This window comes from Cololabis saira, chromosome 21 (genome assembly GCF_033807715.1).
Source record: "Cololabis saira isolate AMF1-May2022 chromosome 21, fColSai1.1, whole genome shotgun sequence".
NCBI classification, from domain to species: Eukaryota; Metazoa; Chordata; class Actinopteri; order Beloniformes; family Belonidae; genus Cololabis; species Cololabis saira.
Window position 1 is genome coordinate 17,839,620 of NC_084607.1, and position 21,419 is coordinate 17,861,038.

At 41.9% G+C, this 21,419-nt stretch overlaps 1 protein-coding gene across 11 annotated transcripts in view; it reads left to right on the plus strand.

Annotated features, from left to right (window-relative positions):
* LOC133422707 (BAH and coiled-coil domain-containing protein 1) overlaps positions 1-18,044 on the plus strand; it is a 74,781-nt gene extending 56,737 nt beyond the window's left edge. For 5 of the 11 annotated variants that reach the window (XM_061712749.1, XM_061712751.1, XM_061712756.1 and 2 more), the window contains exons 15-29: positions 3,613-3,727; positions 4,034-4,268; positions 4,379-4,573; positions 6,265-6,438; positions 6,571-6,845; positions 6,959-7,039; positions 8,052-8,178; positions 8,269-8,383; positions 9,288-9,363; positions 11,462-11,570; positions 11,657-11,773; positions 11,866-12,027; positions 13,646-14,898; positions 15,005-15,241; positions 15,891-18,044. In XM_061712749.1, the coding sequence (XP_061568733.1) occupies positions 3,613-3,727; positions 4,034-4,268; positions 4,379-4,573; positions 6,265-6,438; positions 6,571-6,845; positions 6,959-7,039; positions 8,052-8,178; positions 8,269-8,383; positions 9,288-9,363; positions 11,462-11,570; positions 11,657-11,773; positions 11,866-12,027; positions 13,646-14,898; positions 15,005-15,241; positions 15,891-16,100 (3,481 nt within the window). In that variant the 3' untranslated portion in view covers positions 16,101-18,044. The remainder of the gene's footprint in view (positions 1-3,612; positions 3,728-4,033; positions 4,269-4,378; positions 4,574-6,264; positions 6,439-6,570; positions 6,846-6,958; positions 7,040-8,051; positions 8,179-8,268; positions 8,384-9,287; positions 9,364-11,461; positions 11,571-11,656; positions 11,774-11,865; positions 12,028-13,645; positions 14,899-15,004; positions 15,242-15,890) is intronic. The other 6 variants (XM_061712750.1, XM_061712758.1, XM_061712755.1 and 3 more) reach the window with 4 other exon arrangements.
* The last annotated feature ends 3,375 nt before the right edge of the window (positions 18,045-21,419 follow it).

Below are 21,419 nucleotides of genomic sequence, written 5' to 3' on the forward strand. Positions count from 1 at the left end.
GTTACAAAAATCACCGATCCGACCGGGTCTCAAGCAGCCGTGGGGCCCCGCGTCGAGGCAAGAGATGATGATGAGGCAGGGGAAGGTATCCAGTATTTTGCTAATTGGAGAGTTAAAATTGCACATATAGTATGATTTAAGGGGGCCAACAATCAAAGGTGTCATTGGAGTGCACACTCAACTCTGCGGTTATCTATGTCAGGAGTAGGATTGTGACACCACCTTGTCGTTCTGGCCTCACAGGGTCACAAGGATGCCATAATAATAATTAGTCTAGATATGTTTCTTGTTGAAGATACAACTTCCATATAACCTATATTTCTGTTGTAATAAGTGGGAATCAGTGAAATCAGTGAAGAAGAACCAACCGAATAAGAATAAACACTGGATTACATGACACACTTTTTTTCTTTAAATGTGGTTTTTGTGCAGCTGGACTCTTGCTGTTTGTACGTGGTTGTCTGGGGAGTGATAAACCAAGGGGGCTGAGGTTTGTTGCTGGGCTTCATTTAGCCTTGTCGTCAGGGTTTGAAAAGCCTTAGGGCGCTGCATATCACCTTGTGGCATTTCCTCTTTCGGAATCTTCTCCTTTCACTTTAGTCTCTGGACAACAGTCCACAATGTTCCTATCTTGCCCCTCTGTCATGTCACCTTTACTTTCCTTACACCCATGTGCTGTGCCCCCCCCCTCCCGCCATGCCAGCGCTGATCGGAGTGGGGATGCTGATGCTGGGTGACAATGACACCCAAATGAAAGGATAACGGGCCACATCCCTGCGGTGAAATGCAAGTTGATGGGAGACGCTGCAGCTTATGTCCAGTACTCTTGTTTGTGATGTGTTTTTGCATACATTGCACAAGAAATAATGAATATAATACTCCTTAATAAGAAGCAGTGGAGAAGAAAAGGGACTAATCAGCCAGATGTGGCATTGCTTTGCAGGGTTGTTCCATATACCAATCCGTGCAACCACACATGTCTGACATTGTACGAGAGTTTTACGCAGGCACTGTTAGTTTTTGTTCCTGCTTCCTTTCTTCCAATGAGCACTGGGGTCTTCTGTAGTTGATTTTGGGGGAGACTGCTACTTCCCTGCCGATGCTACTAATCAATTCAGTTTAATTAGTCACTGTACGCTCAGGCCCACCAGCCCCCCACAGAAGGGAGGGACTCTGTCACAATGTGTTTGTCAGCGGCCAAAGGCAAGCCACAGCGGGATATGTCTCGCAGGGGCAACTAACACTTCACTGGCACCTCTGTCACTCAGTTTGTCTGTGGGCAGACAGTATCTCCATCCCCCCGACCCTCCTGAGGCTTGAGTTACGGTTAGATTTATAATTATAAAGCCACCGTTGTATAACTGGAGCCTGTACAGGCTATACATTTCATCCATACACGGCTCCAATAACAGTTACAGCAGCAGCATGTGCATATTGTTCACACTTTGCTAAACAGAAGCAACAAACTCAGTCTGGCTCAACTCAATGTAATAAATGAAAATCAATGTTTTGCTTCTTATGAGGCAAAACTCGGCTAATGTTGCAATCAGGATTGGAGTTAAAATCCTTTTTGCCTGATAAAACCATAAACCCACATCTGTCTTGTGACATTGAGATGCACAAACATTTGATAAAGATCAGCTTTTACAGGCGGTGCTCTGGCCCTGGTGCAGTCACAGATGTTGAGTGCAATCGCGTTGTTTGGGAATACTGGGTGCTTTTGAGTAAATAAAGTCTTGATGCTGTAATTGCGCAATTTAGGTTTGTTCAAGTTGTAAAAGATGTGTACTGTGTTTATGTGCTGAGATTGAGATGTAGTGGCGGTAGGGATGGGCGGTATGGACTAAAAAATGTATCACGATAATTTCTGGCATTTATCCCGATAACGATAAAAATGACGATAAAAAAAATACCAATTCAACTCCATCTTTGTAACTATAAATCTATCTCGCTCTCAGATCCGCCATGTTTGTTACACAAAAACGTCATCAACGGGAATCTTTCTTTCTTTCTTTCTTTCTTTCTTTCTTTCTTTCTTTCTTTCTTTCTTTCTTTCTTTCTTTCTTTCTTTCTTTCTTTCTTTCTTTCTTTCTTTCTTTCTTTCTTTCTTTCTTTCTTTCTTTCTTTCTTTCTTTCTTTCAGGCTCATTTCCTTCCTTCCTTCCTTTTTCCCCTTCCTTCCTTCTTCCCTTCCTCTTTTCTCCCTTCCTTCCTCCTTTCCTTGTTTTTTCTCCCTTCCTTTTGCCCTTTCCTTCCTTCCTTCCTTCCTTCCTTCCTTCCTTCCTTCCTTCCTTCCTTCCTTCCTTCCTTCCTTCCTTCCTTCCTTCCTTCTTTCCTCCTGCTCTCTCCTTCCTTCTTCCCTCCCTCTTTTCTCCCTTCCTTCCTCCTTTCCTTGTTTTCTCCCTTCCTTTTGCCCTTTCCTTCCTTCCTTCCTTCCTTCCTTCCTTCCTTCCTTCCTTCCTTCCTTCCTTCCTTCCTTCCTTCCTTCTTCCCTCCCTCTTTTCTCCCTTCCTTCTTCCTTTCCTTGTTTTCTCCTTTCCTTCTCCCCTTTCCTTACTTCCTTCCTTCTTCCCTTCCTCTTTTCTTCCTTCCTTCCTTCCTTCCTTCCTTCCTTCCTTCCTTCCTTCCTTCCTTCCTTCCTTCCTTCCTTCCTTCCTTCCTTCCTTCCTTCCTTCCTTCCTTCCTTCCTTCCTTCCTTCACGTACGTTGTGCGTGGATTTAACACAGAACCATAAATCAGCTTTACACAAAAACATCAACGGGAATTTATCGTTTTTACCATGAGATGACAAATTCTTATCGTGAGGAATTTTTTTGACGGTTTATCGTGAACGGTAAAATATCGCCCAGGGTCCCATAAAGTCACACACTTTGCACAAGCTATGCAATATTTTTGTGATAAGTAGATCTGCTGCATTTGCATCCTTGTCCTCACATAAAGAATTTGCATGTTAACAAAGAGGAACATTTGAATAGAATACCTGACAACAAAACCATATGTGGAAAAGTATGCAGCAAAAAAAAAAAAATGTTTCCACCTCATAAATGTGTGTTTTCTAGGACACACACAATAGGAAATGCAAAGTTTAATCTTTTGTTTTAGCATGGCCTGACTCACATCGGTGTGGTCCACGGGCAGGCTTCCAGAGGGAAATTCAAGGGCGTTTGGAGTGGCTGACCTGATGCTGCTTGGTGTAGAGGAAAGAGTGTGCCACAGTGATATGAAAAGCAGACTTGGGGAGAAAACCGTACAGCTGAATACAAATGTGAACGCCTTCAAAACATTTACAGTGTCCTTCAAACAGATGCGGCGCCTCACGGGCCGCAAGCACACTCCCCCGATAAGACATTAATGCTTCTTATACCACACCACCCTCTAACAATCTCAGGCTCCTTGTTAGATCCCAATTTTTCAAGTGTGTGGCTCTGACACTGAGCTCTCTTTGTCCTTCTTAGTCTCTCTGTTCACCAGACAGAGAAAGGAAAGTTATTAGATCCCACAGAGAGGTGACTCAATTCTGTTTTTCTCCTATGATGTCCTACACCCTTTTTTCCCCTTCAAACCACCACTATTCTTCTCTCATGAATGTGTGTCCCTTGTTGTGACTGGCAGGTCGATGGGGGCGGGGCTTGGCTTGTCGCCGGAGGACCTCAGAGGGGGCGGGGACAGCCAGAAAAGGAAGAAGAGGCTGTCTAGTCGAGGCTTCGAGCGACCCAGCAGTTCACAGGTCAGCGTCCCCTTGTCCGGCTCTCCTTTGTCCTCTTTGCAACCAGAAATGAAAGATGCTGTTTGTTGTTCCATTTTGCAATTGGTATATTCTGCTTTTGTGTGTTATTTCTAATTAGGTGTCTCTCTTTGGGCTCAAAATTTCTGCTCTTCGAATTAATATCTTGTTAATTGGGGCTTCTTCAATTCCTTTCTCTGAGAATGTGCAACTGAAGCCATGTAACTCTGACGTTTTGAAGCTTTTGTGGCTGCTGTAGCCGGGTGTATAACTGGCTTTTTCTGGTTCTCTGATCTCTTTCTGTTGCAGCAGATAAAAGCACAGGGGGGCAGAAAAAGCAGTCTCCACAGCGTGCTAGGCTCCAAGCTGGGTAGTGAGGTAGCCCAGCTCAAACAGAAGGCCCAGGTTAAAAAGAATCTCTCAGGAACAGACTCCAGGGACAAAGAAGTGTCACCCTGCAACTCCAACCCCAACCATCGACACAGAAGCCAGAGTGCGACCAAAGGTGAATCTAGACGAGAGTCTGGGGGACAAAGTGATACAGGTAGATAGTGACTGTGCAAAAGCAGTCTAATGACCATCATGCCTCACAACACAATGCTGTTTTTTCTGCAAGATGCCAACATTTTTTTATTGGTTTTGCAAACTCATCAGCAGCCAGTGTGGACAGTTTTCCCCAAGAGAGCTGGACTGGACTCATGCGTTGTGGGCGTAAAAGAGAATCCAGCGCCCTGCTACAGGGTTCCTCCCACCTCAACCAGGCAAGGGCCAAGGTTCTTGGTGGGCAGAGGCAGAAAGCAATGGAGGGGGAGGACAGCTCTTCTGCAGAGAGTGACTCTTCTGACCAAGGTGAGGCAGAGAACACAGATTTGGACAATATATGCACAGACATGAATAAGAAAGTACATCCTCATTCAATTCCAAAATATTACATTTTTTGGGGGGAAAACAAAACAAAACCAAAAAAAAAACTAGGCAACCTCAGACTAGGTAACCTCAGATGAAAAACACCACATGGCAGGTTACACTGTGTCATTATTTATTTAACAGATGCTACACCAAAATTCAGAAGTAGTGTGTGGTTAAACACATTATGGCTAGGACACGTAGTCAGCTAAAGCCTCCGATAGCATTTTAAATGTTTTGGTTTATTCCAGTGCAATTATAAAAAGTACTGAGAACATATGGTTTGTTTGGAAGAGTTGCCAAGGCTCTTGTCTTTAAAATGAACCTGGCAGGAGAGGTTAGGTTTGCAATTTTTTTCCTAAACAAACTTAGGCAGAAAAAGAAAAATAAGTAGCTCAGAAGAAAAGTTAAAAAAGTTATAAAGAGTGAAAATACACAGTATGGAATAACTTGAAGAAGCATATTTAGTACAAATAACTGGAGTAAATATTTTTGAATGTTCTCAGTTATTTACATGGTCTGAGCTTTGACTTGGCCATTGCAACATCTCGTCATTCTGTTGAAGATCCACCGCTGTGCTTTGGATCATTGTCCTGGTACATGACAGTGTCTTTCAAACGCTAGAGAGCTTTGGTATACAGAGGAGTTATACAAGCCCACATCATCACCCCTCCACCGCCGTACTTGACAGCTTTCTTTTTCTGCTGATTTGTTGTTTGTTTCCTTTTGACTTTGGCACTGGACATTTTCCTGAGGTCTTCTGGATGGTTCAGATGCAAAATTTCAAACAAAAGTCTTGCTGCCATGGCCTTTTTTAGAGTCAAGGTTCTCTTGTAAACAAGCCACACTTCTTCAGTCTTTTATTTAAATGTATATTCTCATGAACTTGTTCCTGTATGTTCCTGCAGATTCACAGTAACTAATTACTAGTCTCAGCCTGATAACCAAACAACAGCCAAACCTTAAGGTCTTTCTTGGCCTGGCGGAGGGTCATAAACACATGGCACATTATAGAAAACAGATGTGCAAGTGCTTTGGTACACAAAAAGCATTTGACATTTGACGTGTTACAAGCAAGAGAATAAGGAAACCCTGACACACAGAAAAGAGAATTATCACATTGAATCAGGTATGTTCTGCTATATGGACCTTAAATTTAGTACCATTTTCTTAATGTGTAAATCACTTTAAACTCAAGCACAAGTGAGTGAAAAGGTGTTGATGAATGCCTTACTACAGACTGGCATGTTCATGGACATCTGACACCTCAGTGATTGGCTTTCTGGCTGCTCTGGGTTAGACGCGTAGTCGCAGCTGTGGACACATGGCTGAGAGGCTTTGACAGCCCTGGAGAGCCACAAACTGGGTCAAAGAGCTGCAGTGACAAACACACACAAACTCACTCTGACTCTCCCTAGCACACTAGCGCGCAGAAACATGTGGGTTCACACCAGGAAATACTACTGGGGGAAGGCACTCAATCCATCATCTCTGTGAACCGTTAAACGCTTTACTTAAATCATAATGAGGTGCCTGTGAAATGTCTGCGAGTGAGTGGAATAACTTTACTCGCTAGCGACGAGTAAAAGATGGGTTTGATGAGCCTTATGTTGTGTGTTTGCTGTCACCATTAGAAGATGAAGAAGAGGAGGGGAGTTATGAGACTGATGAAGGTCGAGATTACAGGTCCAGATCCCCCCGGGACATCACGTCTTGCTCTTCCGTGACGGGCCCAAGTCCGTCATCTGTGGTAAAGCTGGAGGCGAACCAGAAAGCCAGGAACAAAAAACGTAGACAGGAGCTTTATGGTGAGTCTGACCAGTGAAAACATTTTAGAAGCGATCAAAGCTGCTCCACATCCCCATGGGAAGACTCGGTTTTCTTTGACTCCCCCTTTCTTCTAAAACTGGTCTAAATATTCCTCTATTTGAACCACACAGGCTCCCAGAGTCTGTCTGGGGCGGAGGGGGAAGTCAAGATACGAAAGAAGCCCACCAGTAAGCTGGGCACTCCAGCCAAAAACCATCAAGACCAACGTTCTGAAGGAGGCAGGAGGACAGGCAGACACAAGTCAAAGGAACCTCGCTGGGGCAGCTTTGGGGCAAGGGGAAACCGCTACAGGAGGAGCATGGGACTGGCCACCTTCCCCACAACCAGCGAGAGGTTGAAAAGGGCAACCCGTAAAACCACCATGTTGAGAGGAACAATCAATAAGGTAAGTTTTATTATTAGTTGTGTGCACCCTTTCTGGTCCCTGTGTTTGTTGATTATTCAAACATGTCCTCACTTATCTGGTGCATTCATAAAACATGTCCATTCATTTAACAGAGGAGAAGCTGCTGGTCAGTTGGAGCTCCATCTTTGCAGGGCGAAGAAGGAATCAGGGGACGGCGAATCAAGGACCAACAGGTAACAGTTTTATGCAAACATGAACTAGAATCTAAAAAAAATTATCATCTTGGCCCTCATAGACTCTTCTAATAGATATTTATTTTATTTGGTGATTTCTTTATTTAGTGGCGATTTATTTCCTGCTGTAATAAAAACATTTTATTATTATTATTATTATTTTTAAGGAAAAAAGAGAAAAAATGATCAAAAGAGGAAAAAAAATGAAAAAAAGAGAAAAAAATAGAAAAAAGAGGAAAAAAAAGATGAAAAAAAAATAAAAAAGACAAAACAAAAGAAAAAAGAGGAAAAAAGGGAGAAAAAAAAGATGAAAAAAAGAGAAAAAATAGGAAAGAAATAGAAAATAAGATGAAAAGAGGAAAAAAGGGAAAATAAGAGAAAAAAAATTAAAAAGAAGGAAAATATAAAAAAGAAAAGAGGAAAAAAAGAAGAAAACGGAAAAAAGATAAAAAAGAGGAAACAATTTGGAAAAAAAGAAAAAAGAGGAAAAAAAGAGAAAAAAATGATGAAAAGAGGAAAAAAGGGTGTCATGGCGGCAGCATAGTAATCCTCTGCGTCCACCCTCCACAAACTTTTACGTAAACTTGTGAGAGAACTGTTCAGCTTTTGAGAAAATTAACAGCTGTGTGGTCAGTTTTCCATTTTGGTTGCACAAACTTAACTTCTTAGTTAAAGCCTAAAGTAAATGAGAAAAACAAGAAAAGCAACCACCGCCAAGCAAGACATGACGGCTCAACTTCACAAAGAGCTTGGTGGAGAAAATGCGGCACTGGCGCAAGTGATGGAGGCAACAATGGCAAGATATTTCAATGAAGCTGATGAGAAATCTGAAGCTCGTTTCAACAGACTTGAGAAACGAATTGACATCTAATGTAACGTTATACTGTAGTCACTTAGACAAAAAATAAATAAATAAAATAAATACTTCCCTAACCATAGTCAGGGAAAGAAATTTGAATGAAATGGTAAAAACGGAGCGATTGAGAGATGCCCTTTCTGTTGTATTCTCCAGACAAAGGGACGGGCAGTGAGTCGTCTGCTGGAGAGCTTTGCAGCTGACGAGGGCTTTCAGATGGATGGCAGCAGCTTCTCCGAAGAAGATGACAACAGCCACTCACACAACAACAAAAGCCCTGAAGGTATTAAAGCAATGGTTCCGGGAACAGAGGCCGCACATTGCGTGTGATAAGACTCAGATTTAATATTGGTTTCTTTTCCTTTACATGCAGTTCCTAACTGTGTCCTGACAAAAGAACTCTTAACTGATGGGCTGAAGGTGCTGATTTCTAAGGAGGATGAGCTTCTATACGCTGCCAGGGTCCACACTTTGGAGATCCCAGACATGTAAGTAAATATTCAGAGTTCTTATCATTGCTTTAAAGTCATTAAAAAAATAAGGTTATTTATATATAATTAAAAGCAAAACTCAATAATGGATTAATTACTTCTTTCAAGTGATGGTCTTTAAATCTTGGGGGTGGGGACTCAAGGTCAAAGTGCAAAACAAGTTAACCTTGTAGAACAAAGCATTTCTATGCAGAAATTAAAGCTTGAAGCTCATGCATCCTTTCAATTATCATACAAACACAGTTCCCTAACTATGACATACATAGCTTACCATAAAGAGAACTATTCAAAGCCCTTTTTTAGATTATGCATGGGTTTGAATGGTTTCAAAACACATGAACCGCCTCAGTGGACATCAGGAAGTCATCCCACTCTTATGTAATTCCTACACTACACTGAACAAAATTAAGATTTAAAGCCACTCTGTGTAGCAAGATGATTTCTGACCACATGGGGGCAGCACATTGCAAGAAAGTTCATGCGTTAGCCTTGGTGCAAGATAAAAGAAAAAGCACCTCTTGTGGGGGAAATGTGGAATTACAAAACATACTGGCACATCCCGTCAGTTAATCTTGTCAACACAGCAGATCAATATTTTCTGTGCATTATTTCATCTGTTAGGATTTAAAGGGTTAAAATATTTTTATTCAATATAATAATAAGAAGTGCACATGCTGGGAGAAGCAGTATTCACCAGCAGCTTTTCTTTCTTACACAACAAACCCTACATTATCCCATACCACGCTCAGTATCAAGATCACTCTTCTGGCTGAGGCAGAAAAGCGATGCTATAACAACAGAAGTGGGAGTAACACACAACACGGGATCCAGGCGATCATAATACAGGCCTCTGAAAATAACCACATCATTTTTTCTCTCTGTGTTCTGCTTTTTCCTCTAGTTTTCGAGTTTTTATTGATGGTGAAAGAGGAAACCGACCGAGAATCTATTCATTGGAGCAACTGCTGAAGGAAGCTGTGAGTTTACCTTCCTGTACTAAAACACTGTTTGTTATATCTTAACTTGGTTATTCCTTTTCATATTATTCTGATCACTCTATGTATCAACACTTGCCACTTTGCTTTCTTTCTTACAACCTCCTTTGCTGTCACATGATCATTAAGACCACATGAACTCACAAATGAACGGGAACAGATGGTCAAGATCTCTAGGTTTACATGTCTGAGTATCTGTGAACGTCCGTTACGCCAAGCTGTGGGCAGGATAATCCCACCAACACCTGGGTCCATTTATGTCTTGTTGTTAAAACAGGAGATGACGTATACATTATATCCCTCTGCTGGCAAAATAACGGAGCTCCTGAAAGGCTCAATTTGCACATATAGTTTGAAGACCTATTGGATATTTGAGGCATTATAATGTGTATCTAACAGATATATACATCATAATAAAAATTATTGTTTACCACAGCAGGAGACACTTTTAAGTATAATAGGATGTTGATTTTTCACCCAAAGTAACGGTGCCAAACCCACATCTTCTCTGGCTGTGGTAATAAGTTTTCAGGACAGCCAAACAGGACTAAAGACATCATGTTAGCACACAATAGAGTGTCCAAACAGGAGGAGCCTGGAAAATTAGAACAGACTTAAACTGACATGTTTATGCTTCGGGTCACTTGCAAGTGCTGTAATTTGAATAGGGGAAAGGAGAAGCTGTTTAAAGGTCATAGTAACCGTGGAAGGATTTCATCTAGATTGTTTTTTGTGTTTTTTTTTCTTTCTTGTTTTTTCATAGTCATGTTACAAAAAAGAGACTCCATATTTTAATAATGAAGTTTTATGTATCAGGACGTAATGAATAAATCATAAAAACTGGGCAAATATAACCTTAGATGAAGAACAAAACATTACATATTGCAACGGGTTTTATTCATTTAGAAAACAACTTAAACCAAAATTCAGATGCCAAACAACTTGTATAGGGTTTTTCCATTATTAGTGGTCACCGCAGCAGATTGCACATCGAGCTAGTGATATTCTAGTTGGAGCTTCAACCCTGCCCACTACTCCATGTCCACCCCAAACCAAAACTCAATCAATTGTAGTGTATGAAAAGTACACCCAGTTATTCTGTAGTTTATGAACCAAACTTTAGTAGTTATAAACTAAAGTAATCTATATATCTGCAGGTTTCTGTATGATGTTATCATTCTCATACTGTTGGTAACAAGAGAGTGGTCCACTCTTACTGACAGTTTCATTAGGTCAGTCGAGTTTGGAGGCATTTGTTTATACAAAGTTCTCTCAAATTACCAGTGCAGTATTCAGGTTGAGGGTAGCATCCAACGGTCTGCAAGATCAGTGTTTAGGCTCAGTACATGATCCTGCCCCCCCCCCCCCCAGCCCTTAACAAATCTCTTTCAGTCATCAATCTAAGCTTTTTTTTTCTCTCTTTCTTTGGGAGGAGTGACGTGTCTATAAAGCCTTTAATTGCACTGTTTCTCAACTCCCCTGACTTTTGCACACCAAGCACTACTGGCAACATTTCTTTTATCCCCAACACTCATCACATAGCAGCTGTTTCTAATGACACCATACTTCCACTTTAGCACCCTTAAATTTATCCAAAAGCTATTTATTTCACTCTGACACCAATAGCCAGATTTTCACCGATCACCCACCCTCACTCCCCCCCATCCCTTCTATACACACTCACATCCACACCTCATCAGTCAAAGGGTCTCTTTCCATGGCAACAGTAAATGAAAGAGACCTGAAAGAGCCCCCAGTGAGTGGCGGATGCTGGGTCTGCCTGCATTGTTGGAGGGAGGATCTGGCAACCTGCAATCACAAGCCCTCTATTCATGCCCTCTTTAGTATTACTCAGCAAGTCAGGATTTACTGCATCATGGCTTCCGTCCTTTTCAGCTCTGACTGGCACATTGGCATGAGATAAGTGCCGCTTGGAAACGTGGCACAGTGGCTGCCCATTCACAATGCTCCATTACTCTCCCTCTGTTTGTACTGTATGTGTGTGAGAGCATAGTCCATAGATGTGTACATTGTGCGCAACCTGTAATGAATCTTGATTACATCTTGGGCTTCGTTGCAGGTCCTCGATATACGTCCAGAGTCTGAGGTACTGCTCGGTGAAGGAACCAGGGTGTGTGCTTATTGGAGCGAACGCTCACGGTGCTTATACCCAGGTTACGTTCACAGAGGTGAGGTGTCAAACACACTTTAAACTACATGGACGTAGAGCTACTATTTACCACAATCTAAAAATGCTTTGTTGTCGTTCTTGCAGGTGGTTCATGTGATGAGGGGAAGCGGGGAGGGGTGATGGTGGAGTTTGATGATGGAGACCGTGGAAAGATTTCTCTCCCAAACATCCGGCTTCTGCCTCCGGGATACCAGATTCACTGTGAGTGTGTTCTTCCTCTGTCGTTAAGAGTTGAAATGATCGTGTTAAAGTATTGTCTCCCAAAGTAAATATCCTAATCATTTGTCCTCAAGGTGGGGAGTCATCTCCAGCCCTGCTGGTACCCAGTGGAAACACAACCAAGAGAAGTTCCAGTCTAGAGCAAGCCCCCATCAGTGACAGACTCTCGGACAGACTCAGTTCAACCAATAATATAACCAACACTCAAAGTCTAACCGTTATTAAAAGAAAACCAGGTAGGAATTTATCCTGGAGAAAAAAAAAGCATCCTAAAAGGTGTACAGTTGTTTCTGAAGCTTAAGTTTTACAAATTACTTTTCTGTGAGAGAAAAATAATACTATAGCATTGAATCAACACTAATGACACCAATGCACAGAAACTTAGCAGCAGTATGTTTTATCTGAATAATTTGTCAATATACTAGCCTGGCCACCCATACTCTTTCACTTCACTAATGTTCTTTCTCATGAAATTGGTCTGGTATGCCTTGAATTCACAGCCATGTCCAGTGGTATACGCAAGCCACCTAATGGCAATGGAGCAGGCGTGAGGTTTATGCAATGACTCACACAGGAGCATCCGAGAGCCACTATGCCAAACAACAAATATCGCTGCAGAATTGCTAAAGGCCCTGACACACCAAGCCGATAATCGGCCGTCGGGCCGTCGGTGACCGTCGGTGAGCGTCGGTGCGCGTCGGTGCGCGTCGGTGCGCGTCGGTGCGCGTCGGTGCGCGTCTGTCGGCATAGTTTCCCTGGTGTGTCCCGCACGTCACCACAGGTCGGCCTCCCGTCGGGAGCTTTTCACGTCGGGCCGTCGGTCACCAGCTCACTCTGTGATTGGCTGTTCCCAGAATTTCCCAGAATACTTTTCGTTGTCATTTGCGGACTGAATCAAAAAAAGCATGGCGGACATTTCTTATGAATAAAATGAATATTTTGAGTTAGTTTCTGCATAAAATGCGTTTTGATTACATTTGTAGCGAGATATAAATATTTTACTTTCATAATATTCACTCAGTGAATGTATACCATCACAATCTTTAAAGGGGAGATATTACAACAAAAAGAAAATTATTTTTGCTACAGAAAACTTGGGTGTTTAAAGTGAAGTAAAAAAACCCAATATAACATAACCTTTTCACTTCCCTTTGGTTGTATATCATAATATTCACTCAGTGAATGTATACGCTTGTCTTTTTCAAACCGCGCCAGAATAAAGGCTGATTTATGGTTCTGCATTACACCAACGCAAAGCCTACGGCGATGGTTACACAGCGACGCGCGCAATACGCCGTACCCTACGCCGTACCCTACGCCGTAGGCTCTGCGTCGATTTAACGTGGAACCGTAAACCAGCTCCCGAGCTGGCAGGCAGAAATCCCGAAATTCGCGCATGCGCAGAACGTACGTGCTAGTCAGGCCGTGGGGTGTCGTCTTTTCAGTGCGTTCAAAGAGCCCGACCCAGCCCGACACAGGCGACGCGAGCCGACACAGCAGTCGGCAGAGAGCGGGGAAGTCGGGTTGGTGTGTCAGGGCCTTAATAACACCTTGGATCAACTGGTTCTTACTGTTAAACCAATCGTCTTTTGCCAGGGTTTCTACTCTGCGGCATGCCCTTTGGTATCGTTGATACTAGCCTGGTCGTTGCTCATTCTCTGGTTGGATGTATGCCTATCTAGTAGTGTAAAGAGGCAGTGTCTGTGTCAGTTGGCACAGGCCCCTGGACATCAAAAGTCAAATCAAGAGGAACCAGACAGATTATTTGCATTAAAGAGGAAAATAATTAAGATGTCAGGTCAGGCTATCAATATACATGATGAATACAACATGTGCTTTTCTTTTTCATTCTAGGGAGACCAAAGGGCTCTGGAAAAAAACAAAAACAGCAGCAGGCAGAAAATGCTAATAAAAATCCTTCGCCTTTCCTGGGTTGGAGTTCACTGTCTAACACCAGGAAGAGAACTTCTGAAAATCTTTTTCAGTTCAACGGGGCACCCAGGAAAGCCCTGAAAGGGAAGGAGGATGCACTGTTCTCTTTGCCTCAGACCCAACCGTTGGCCTCCCTCCCAGCCAAAGGCCTTTTCAGCAGTAGCTCCTTTGAGGTGGATTCCTTCAGAAGCATTGCAAATGGCTACTCCTCCTTCTGCACTCAGTCTACTATTCAGTCTACAGGAAAAGGTCCGGGATTATCTCTGGGCAACAAAAGTGACTTGTACTGTGAAAAGCGTGGACAAGATGAACTGATGACACCAAGGGTTAGAAAGTCTGGACAAGAGTTCCTAGTCAAATTAGACCATGAAGGAGTGACTTCTCCTAAGACAAAGAATAGTAAAGCTCTGATGTGCCGAAGTGGATCATCCAGTGTGAGTGTTATGTCCAGAACGGAGGCATACTCTCATCCAGTCCTGCTGGTAAAAGACAACAAAAAGGGTGGTGCCTCAAAGGTGGAACTTCTCCTGAAAGGAGCAACACCACAAAGAAAGCCCTCCTCCTCTCTCCGTCTGGAGGAATACGGCGACTTGGGTTTCAGCTCACACCGAGAGTGTCACAGTTCCTACTCAGATCTTGATGAGGAAGAGGAAGAGGAAGTGAGAAGGAGGGCAGCACTAGTTGCAGCCACTGGAGGACTCAGGACCGCCAGTCGGTTTCTTTCTCGCCTTTCTGTTTCTTCTTCTTCCTCTGGCTCTTCGAGTTCCTCCTCTTCAGGATCTCTGTCAAGTTCCAGCCTATGTTCATCTGACAATGATTCATCTTACAGCTCTGAGGACGAGGACAGTTCAGCACTGATGCTGCAGAGTTGCCTGTCCTCCCACCGAGGGCTCCTGCAACCATCAGATCCCTCAACGTCTTCAAGGCCCCGACAGCACTCCTTTGTTGCCAAAGCTGTTGCTGTTTCGAATTCCAAAGGAGGCCCTCCTGTACACGTCTCGAACAGCAAGTCCTTGAAGAGGAAAGAATGCACAAGTTCTGCCTCTAAGCCAATTAAGGAATTTGTAAAGAAACCTAGGTTGCTTTCAGATGACACATCATTTATTCCAAGGCCCAAGATGTCTGCATTCCTGTCAGGCCGACAAATGTGGCGGTGGTCTGGTAATCCTACACAGGTGAGATTACTCCATCCATTTTTACACTGCTTGTAGTGTTTGCTTTATCTTCAATCATATCAGTTCAGCTTGGCATACTTGAAGTCTGGTGTCCTGGTTTCCACAGAGGCGAGGGCTAAAGGGCAAGGCCCGGAAGCTTTTCTACAAGGCAATCGTGCGAGGCAGAGACACTGTGAGAGTTGGGGATTGTGCTGTATTCCTCTCAGCCGGACGCCCTAACCTCCCATATGTGGGTCAAATTGAGAACCTTTGGGAATCCTGGACTTCCAGAATGGTAGTCAAAGTCAAATGGTTCTACCATCCTGAGGAGACCAAGCTAGGCAAGAGGCATCGAGATGGCAAGGTGAGTGTGATGGTACAGGAAATGCTTATACAATACATAACTTCAAATTAGATTATTACTATTGTACGTAGTGATGCACCGAAATGAAAATTTGTGGCCGAAACCGAAACCGAAAATAATAATAAACAATTGGCCGAATACCGAACAATACCGAACATGGTTCTTCGCAGTTTTTCATTTATTTTGCCAATTTTTTCACCATTGCATAAATCAAATAAATTTGATTTAGGCATGCTTTTCAAAGAAAAAAATCTTTTACAAAATTACAAGGTAGAAAATATTTATTGAACATAAAAAACTGAACATTTTTTAATTTCCCAGCATTATGTTGTTTTGGTTCCACCTCCAGGTGAATGTTAGGTAAAATTTGTATGTGGTTAGTTTTTGGTTGGCCAACGATTTATGTTTGTGTTGCGCAACCTAATAGATCCACTTGCGCAACCGGTACGGGAGCGGTCAGTCTATTTCCTTATATTACAATGCCGTTATTAATTGTTCGATTTTTTTCCCATTTATTCCACCGAACACCGAAAGTGTTTTTTTGCCATTTTCGGCCGAACAATTTCGGTTACCGAACAATCGGTGCATCACTAATTGTACGTTTTGATAACTACTATGATGCAGCTTATCCTGTCTGTTCCCTCCCCAGCACGCCCTTTACCAGTCGTGTCACGAGGATGAGAACGATGTCCAGACAATCTCTCATAAGTGCCGGGTGGTAAGCAGGGAGGAGTATGAGTGCATGACTCATAATCAGAAGCCAAACAGTACCTCCCCTGATCTCTACTACTTGGCTGGGACGTATGACCCTACCACTGGTCAGTTGGTCACTGTTGAAGGGGTTTCCATCATGTGCTGAACCTCCATAAGGACACTACTGAAGGACTTCACCCGAAGAAGGTTCATGATTTCACCCGTGAGACCTTCTGCCTTGCAAAAAGACAAATATTCCATGTGTAAGCCTCAAGGAACCATGGACTAAATGTCAAAGCAGGGCTGTCTGAGATTACACACTGTATGTTGGAGTCTGCATGAGTATACTGGCATCAGTGACGCAGATTTCCACACCCTTGTTGATCCTTTCCTGAAGGATAACAGAAAGTTTGGGTCTTCCTGGGCAAAATGAAAATGTATAATTAATCTCTTCTTCAAATTTCCTTTGTGATTGACAGCTTCACAGCTGGCTGTAAGAATCACACTTCCAGCTCCTATCAGATGTCACAGAGGGGAAGCTGAGATTGCATTAGCTCATGCAAATTAACATGACGCTCAATAGTCGCCGTGGACCAATCCTTTAAAAACATAGGCTCAGTTGAGGAAATGGAAATGGAGCTCTTTGTATGTCTTTTCATTCCAGGGAAGTTGAAAATATGTAACGCGTGTGAAGTTAAAGTTGTCTGTGAATATTTTGAATTTTTTCCAATTAAGCCATACACTTCAGTACCTCTCACCTGTCTTAACTATTCAGGTGTACATTGTACAGTTCAATTATTGTATTGTTGTCTGTTGTCTATATGTACATAAAAGCTATTTTATATAGGAATTTATTGTAAATATGAGATGTATCTTTCCATGTTTGCAATTGATTTATTTTTATATGGGTGTAGACTACATACATTTTTTTTTTTCCTTTGCTTTGGAAAGTCAAGATTGGAGAGGTTAGTGTTGCACTGCTTATGCCCTGCTGAGACAGACCGAGACAGACAGCGCACAGACGGATTTACAAAGACAGATGGATTTAGTCTGTAACAGGACAAGACTCCCTTTCTGAGAGAGAAAGTCCATCCTGTTTGAAAAAAAAAAAATAGGTCAAGTGGCTTTTTGTAAAAGTGTTCTGTTGCTTCACATTTGTGTTAGCCTATTTAAGAGGAAAAAAAATAACTTTTTTTAAAATTTATGTATCACTCATCATCATCATCATTATTGTCACTGCGAGGCAGATCCCATTGGACTGCAGTCACGGGTCAAACTTGAGCGTACCATTGTGACATAATATTTGTGTGTGGTGGGTGTCCTAAAATCACTATAATCATGTCCACGCGAATAAATTTAGGACAAGACCGGGTCTTTTAATGAAAATGTATTGTGCATTGCACTCTTCGGTGCATAGTTTAGCACATTATGGCCTACAAAATACCAAAGTGTCTTTCTTATCTTTTTTTTTTTCTTTATTTAAAAATTCTTAAGCACCTGTACTGAACTCAAATCAGAAATCACTGGTAACTTATAGGATACTTGTCCTCTACTATGTGCATATACAGTATATTGGCTGTGCATTGTGACAATGGTTTCTTGCACATGTACCTGCAGATTTATTTCGTATAACAATATGCACCAAAATGCCACCTGGGGATGGGAGTATGAAGGTCAAGGTACTGGCAAAATAAGATGTTGAGTACTGCCAACTTGTTGAAATTAAATGTTTTAGTTTCATTAGCCATCTGTGTCTATTATTGTACAGTAAACACATACTCGACGCTAGCTGTGGCTAACTGTGAAGGACAATCAGATTCACAAAGCAATGGACAGAGTAGGTTCACTCAATCTAAAATTTATTTAATTTGTGCCAAGTACTTATTTTTTTCTATTTTAGTTTTGTTTAACATGCAATCCTGAGTATTTTTGTTCATAAAGTTTTATTTTGTTTGCCAACATTTTTATTTATTGTCAACGTTGCTGTTTGTTCATGCCAAGGGCGCTTTATGAAAAATGTGACAGTTTTTCTTGGTGTGATGTCGCATTTGCATTTCTTAAATAAAGCTGGTCTTGTAGAGGCCATCTAGTGAAGAGAAATAAAACAACACTGGATTCTTCTCATCCGCAAACGTCTGTGAATTAATTTCATTATTTTACGCTGTGTTCCTCTCATCTTATTATGCCTGCCATCTCACTGCAACTGCCATTCCCATCAGCTTGTTTGTTTCCTTTGCATGTTTTTTTTTTTTTGCTTAATTTAATCAACATTAAAGAAGCATTTCTGTACACTTTAAATACATAGTCAACATGACAGAATTTGGAAGGAAGAAGAAGTAAAACTGGTACCATAATCACCAACTGTGGTGTTCACATGCTGTGAAGCGAAGGTGGTATCGTAAGATAAGAAAGAGTGTAGCTGCAGAAAATATCTGAATATCAAAAGACTAAATTAAAAATGATGAAATCAAGGAGATAATCACAGATAACACACCAAACTAGCACAAGTAAAGAAACATTAACCCTAGATCTTTTATTATATAGTAATGTGTATAAACTTTCCTCAGGGACTTGAGGGAAGATGACTGTACAAACATTCCTTTTTTATACACTTTTTGTGCACGTGCAAAGTTAAGAATGCCTCATTTTGTCTGTACATATGAAATCCTCCCTATCATTTTAATGAAATGACATTTTTGACTCATCAGAGATTTAAAATCGATCTATTTTCTACGTAGTTTCATTGTCCCCTGTGCTAACATTAATTGCCATTTTGCTGCAAACACAGATTCTGCTGTCACACAAAACTGCTTAGGTTCATGTTTCGTTCTCTGACAAATGTTTACGCTCCTTGTCATCTAATAATAGACCTAGGGCTGTTTCAAGCCTCGAATGTCACTTTAAAGTGCAGGTGGACCAGTTTCACCTAGTTTGAGAGACAGATTTGCAGGGTTTTAAACGATAAGTAAACAGAAGGTTGAAAAGAAATAACTACGGTAGTCCAGGCATAGCATATAAGACGATTAGCATCATTATGTGCCAGCTGCTTGAGGAATCAGTAAACAAATAAAACCAAGTCTTTATCCCGAACTGGCATTTTTCTTTCTCTGATCACCTGTCCTTTGCTGTTATGGTTGCACTCTTTATTCTTGGTTCCATAACATAACCAATTTCCTCCTACTCCTTAAAGACATGGTGCAGTTTTCACCTTGTTATGAACACCTCCCTCCTTTATGTCCATGAGTGGTCCTGTTTTTTTCACACTGCCTATAAAAGGTTTATTGCGCTCCACTGAGAGTTTTTGGGTACTTGAATTTATTTGTGAAGCACCACCAACCACAAAAGCATTTCCTGCCAAATTCTATTTATTTTTGATTATATCCTTTGATGCAAGTGTCTGGCTGAACTAGGTTTGTGTGTGCTTTGTGGTCCTTAGTAAATACAACAGATCTGTTACAGCATCACATAAAGCCTACAGGGTTTATGTGCCGAGCTCCGTAAACATGAAACTGACTGATGCAGAGATGGATGTGAACTTTTGCTAATCACCATGGAAATACATGTGTGAATTTTCTCGTTAGAAAGAACTGGTCCTTTTGTGATGTTACAGGGGTGGGAATAAAGCCACGTTAGTCGCCTTAAGCTGACTAGAGTCTCCAGCCCTTAAACAAGTAAATGAGCCTCCAATGAGGCTTATAATATTTATAAGTGTCTTATTTCTGCATATGTGAGGTATTTAAAAAAAAATGTACAAATACACTTTTTTAAATATTAGTTCAAATGAATATTTTTTGGATGATTTAGAGAGATCTATAGAAGCTTTTCTGATGCCTTGAATGAGGGGTAAGAGTAAGGAATAGTGCTCTCTAGTGGAACATAAAGTACCCTACATCATACCAAATAAGCTTGTGGACTGAAACGTGTTTTTTCCTCAAATTTGAATTAAAAAACATAGCCTAGGAGCATCATTTTTTATTAGGCCACAAAATGCCAGAGGCAATGTGTACCCTTCTCCTGTCCATGCCTGGAGCAGCAGGTATATTCCTCCGTCCACCCACACCAGCCTGAACCTACAGCATCTGTCTGACTCCATATATGCTAGTCAGCTCTGACAAAGCCAATTTCTTTAACCTGAATCGCGGAAATATCCACTGGCTAGGCCCGAAGCTGACACAATATGGGTCACTGACCTTTCTCTGTAGGCCCAGGGGTCTTTTTGTCCTGCATGCAGCTATGAGCGCTGCCTCCCCCTCCCCCCATTGCCCAGGCAGGAGCTAATGGGCACATCAGTCATCTCCAGCAGTGGCCCAGTGAACACAAACAGTTCTGTTTACCAGAACAACCTTTTGTGTTGACTATGCCACTGCCCCGTGTCTGAGCCATGGCCCTTCCTGCATCAGCAGCATGGGGGTAAAGAGGCCCTCTCTTCACCGCTCGAGCTGAGGTCGGGGTTAAATCTCTTTGAGCGTCAAGGCTGATGTGTTTTGAGACTGTTTTGCATCATTACTCTCTACACAGTAGGTTCGTCATGGATCTAACAAGGTAATTCTGGTCAACTGTAGAAATAATTCCTATTTATGCTTTTGGAATTGAGCCAATTAAACATTTGCCAGGACGATAAGATCACATTTCATGTCAGTGCAACCCAGTTATCACTTTTCTCAGTGGGCCGCATTTTAAAACGTCTAATGTGGATTCTGTTACCTCTCAGTCAACAGACAAGGCCGCCTGCGTCTTGTTTCTATGCATGTGGTTCAGCTTGGTCAGCATCCAGACGGTTCCTCCGTGTCAACAGGAGGAATGCTTTCCTGCACAAATATCTACACCTCATAAATGTCTCGCCCTCTGCTTGACCCTGTCTGGCCTCTGACTGCAAGGCCGTTAAAGAGGGGACAGAGAACCCGGTGTGTGTGTGTGTGTGTGTGTGTGTGTGTGTGTGTGTGTGTGTGTGTGTGTGTGTGTGTGTGTGTGTGTGTGTGTGTGTGTGTGTGTGTGTGTGAGGTCCTTGACCTTAACATGGTGATCGGAGAGGAGAGCAGGACAAACACAGGCCGGTGGTAAAGCTCACTTAAATTCTGATTATTTCTTTTCATTTTGGAGTAACATAGGTTTTACAGTGACTCAGGATATATGTTGAATTAAAAGAAAAGTCCAGCATTTAACCAACCCATGGTGTATTATTACATTGTAATACAGTGTTAACCTTCATTATGGACCAAAACCAATGACCCAAAATGTCAATTAAATATTGGCACAGATGCCAATTGGGCTATGTCGAAAATTGCTATTTTAATCCTGTGACAAGAATCATAATTGTAATTCAACTTAAGTGATAGTGTAGATAGGGTCCCAACAGACAAGTAATATATAATTTTAACTTTTTCAGTGTACATAAAGTGTATAAAAAGAGATGTTTGTAGAGGCATCTTCATCCTTGTTTCAGGTCCGAACAAGTTGAGTACTGATGTGCAAACTACTATGAAGA